Source organism: Eutrigla gurnardus (assembly GCF_963514095.1).
Source record: "Eutrigla gurnardus genome assembly, chromosome: 2".
In the NCBI taxonomy this organism is placed as follows: domain Eukaryota; kingdom Metazoa; phylum Chordata; class Actinopteri; order Perciformes; family Triglidae; genus Eutrigla; species Eutrigla gurnardus.
In genome coordinates this window covers 30,320,785-30,323,720 of record NC_139916.1, presented here as the reverse complement: position 1 = coordinate 30,323,720, position 2,936 = coordinate 30,320,785, and the positions used below count along the sequence as shown (strand labels likewise).

General features: G+C 40.1%; 1 protein-coding gene across 1 annotated transcript; it reads right to left on the bottom strand.

Moving 5' to 3' along the window:
• Positions 1 to 1,536, bottom strand: LOC311026425 (G0/G1 switch protein 2-like). Its single transcript, XM_084029990.1, has 2 exons — positions 1,473 to 1,536; positions 1 to 1,167 (listed from the first exon to the last, which is right to left on the bottom strand). Exon 2 carries the CDS (start codon positions 1,136 to 1,138, stop codon positions 782 to 784), a length of 357 nt encoding a protein of 118 aa, XP_083886116.1. The 5' UTR covers positions 1,139 to 1,167; positions 1,473 to 1,536; the 3' UTR covers positions 1 to 781.
• Between the last annotated feature and the right edge of the window lie 1,400 nt (positions 1,537 to 2,936).

Below are 2,936 nucleotides of genomic sequence, written 5' to 3'. Positions count from 1 at the left end.
TTATTTACATTAAAAATGTAGTATATTTACAGTATTTACACATAGCATAATTACAACATTGATCACAGTTGTGGTCTTGTGGATCAGCAGATCAGGTTCATCCACCAGGCAGCGCTACATAGCAGCTTACCACAACCAGGCAGTCTGTCAACACCATGCTGCCTTCAGGTACTCCTCAGAAACTCCTAACTACAACCCCCTAACATTGATTTGGTTGTGTCTGTTGTTTGCTTGTTCTGCTTGAACTGTAACTGTCTACGATTTGCATATACAATGACTGTTTTTCAAGTAAATTTAGCTTCAGGCTGGTGAACAGCTGTCTAACTGTCGCCCTTCCTCACTGCCTGCTGCACTGAAGGACTAGATACCTAGCTCACTGGATACCTAGCTCACTAGCTACCTAACTAACTAGATACATAGCGCTTAGATAGCTAGATAACTAGATACCGAGCCAGTAATCCTTCTCAACAACCACCATTTTCTTTTGTACTTGTCAAGTGACAACTGAAAACAATTCAATGTCCATTCTACTCATATTCTACTTTTATGGTCTCAACTCTCCCAGGTAGGCTGTCATGGAACCTTCAGGGGTCTTTCCAATGCATGTGTATCCAATGCATAAAGGCCTACTTGGAAACATTTCTGACAGCACTTGAAGGCATCATCAATAAGCAGTACAGAATGGCAGGCACCTCAGACATTTCTGTCTATAAAGCTTCATATTATGCACGTGTTGCACGACAGATAATAAATATTTCAAGTCTCTGGGGGCCTTTTGGCTTTAGGAAGCGTGCAGCCGGTTGGCCATGATCCGTTGGCTGTGTCTCTGGGTCTTGTGGAGGTTCATGCTCTGGGTCAAAGCCCCATCTTGATCAGCCGCTCCCTCTTCCTCCTCACCCTCCACATTATGCTGCATGCGGGCATCAACAGTTCTCTGCTCCCGGGCCAACATGAGGACCATCTCCGCGTCCATGGGCTCACCAGAGGAGAAAGGGTAACAAACGGTCTCAACCAGGCCGATGACCGTCCCCAACACTGCAAACACTGAACCCACCAGGTAGACCTTCAGCAAACCACAGCTGGGTTTCTGGCTCAGCATCTCTTTGGCGAAGGGGATCAACTCCTGTATGCTTTCCATTTCTGGTGCGCTGAAGGTTATACGTAGACCTGGCAAAAAAATAAGCAATGTTAGATGGTTTCAAATGTTCCAATACACCCTTTTTCATAATCATTGTAAATGCAACGCCTTTGGCATTTTTCACTTTGGGTTCAGGGAATTCTACAGCCATTTGTCCAGGTCACATATCAACTCTGAAACTAACCTTTCATGGATTTACACATGACTAAAAATACGACAAATACTATATTTAAATGTATCCTAAAAAAACAATTCTACACCTGGTTGGCTGTGTGCAATCACAGCTTTTTGAAAGCACACTACCAATGTTTCAAAAGCGAGCACAATAACTTACTGTGATCTGGTTTGAGGTTTGTTCCAGTCTCAGGTTGAACCTACATGTGAGTTCCAGTTTGTGATAAGAACACACCTTTACTTGGTGCTGTGGTCATTTATAGCCCCACTCTCCACCCACACACTGACAGCTGCTAAATATTCAGGAAGCCAGAACCTTTGACCCAGTTGTGTTAGACTTCTTACACAATCACTAATGTTCTTACTAATACTCCACTAGAGCATCTGCAGTGTTCAAATGTGAGTTTACAGTCAATGCTGCTGTAATTTTGAGTTCATTTAAAAGTCACAGTCACATTCATAGTCTCATACCGCATTAATTGTTGAGAACCACAAGCAAATGGGGAAAAAAACATTTCCACCACTTGGTCAACACTGTACATCAGATTTATCACTGTAGAATATGACATTAAAAAAACCAATGCAATAATAGTGTATAATAACCAATAATGTAGATGTAAAGTGAGGCTTTAGTAAAGGAAATGGCCCCACTTCCATACTTATGGCACCCTCATGACAGCCATCTTCAAACCTTTGTGACATTTTTAAACCTAACGAAGAGGTTTTGTTGTCTAAAACAAACTTTCATTTTGTGTTTATGTCATCAAGACTGACGGATTTAAGAAGTTGTGCAAAGTGACGCTAAAAAACCCAATAGATTACATTTTGTGACTATTTCACAAAGTACCATGAGACATAAAGTTGAATAACTGCATCTTCCACAGTTGCAATGATAATACGTGACAAAATCAGTCCACAGACAGAAATCTTAACACCTGGCAAAGACTCGGTGTCTCCAGGACCACAAGTTACCATGATGGCCCCTTTGTAGACTCACAGGTTGAAAACAATATTACATTAAACAATATTCATTTTGAAACGTTTTGTGTCCACTGGAAATTCCATTGTCTCCTGTATGCCTTGGACCTGTTTTCTTTATCAATTTGTGTTTTGTCTATCTGCATGCGTTTTTCAAACTGCAGTTGAGCTAACTTCAGCACAAAACATTACAGATTGCTATGACAATTTTTTCAATACTTTTAACACTTTTCCTAAACTCTTAACACAGTTAGCACAACATCCGTTTGTGTAAACTATACAATTCACGTGTTTCTTTTTGCTTTGACACAAAATACATACAGTTAACACACAATTACAATGCTTGAACTTCTTTTTCAAGCTCAACCAAGACCAAAACAATGGCTTTTTTCTTCCTCCCCTGTAACACAAGGAAGAGTAAGACAAGTACCATGATATCTTGCACTAATCTCTGTCTTCGTATTTTCATAAACCGTACTTCTATATAGATACTCTGAGATGGGTCATTCATAATTTGTATTGAAGTGCGCCAGCAAAAGTAACAAAAAAGTAACATTTACTAAACCCAATGAAACAATAATGTAGAGAGGCTTCAAAATGAACTGCAGTTTACAGTTTTTATCAATTGTTTACACACAAATACTGG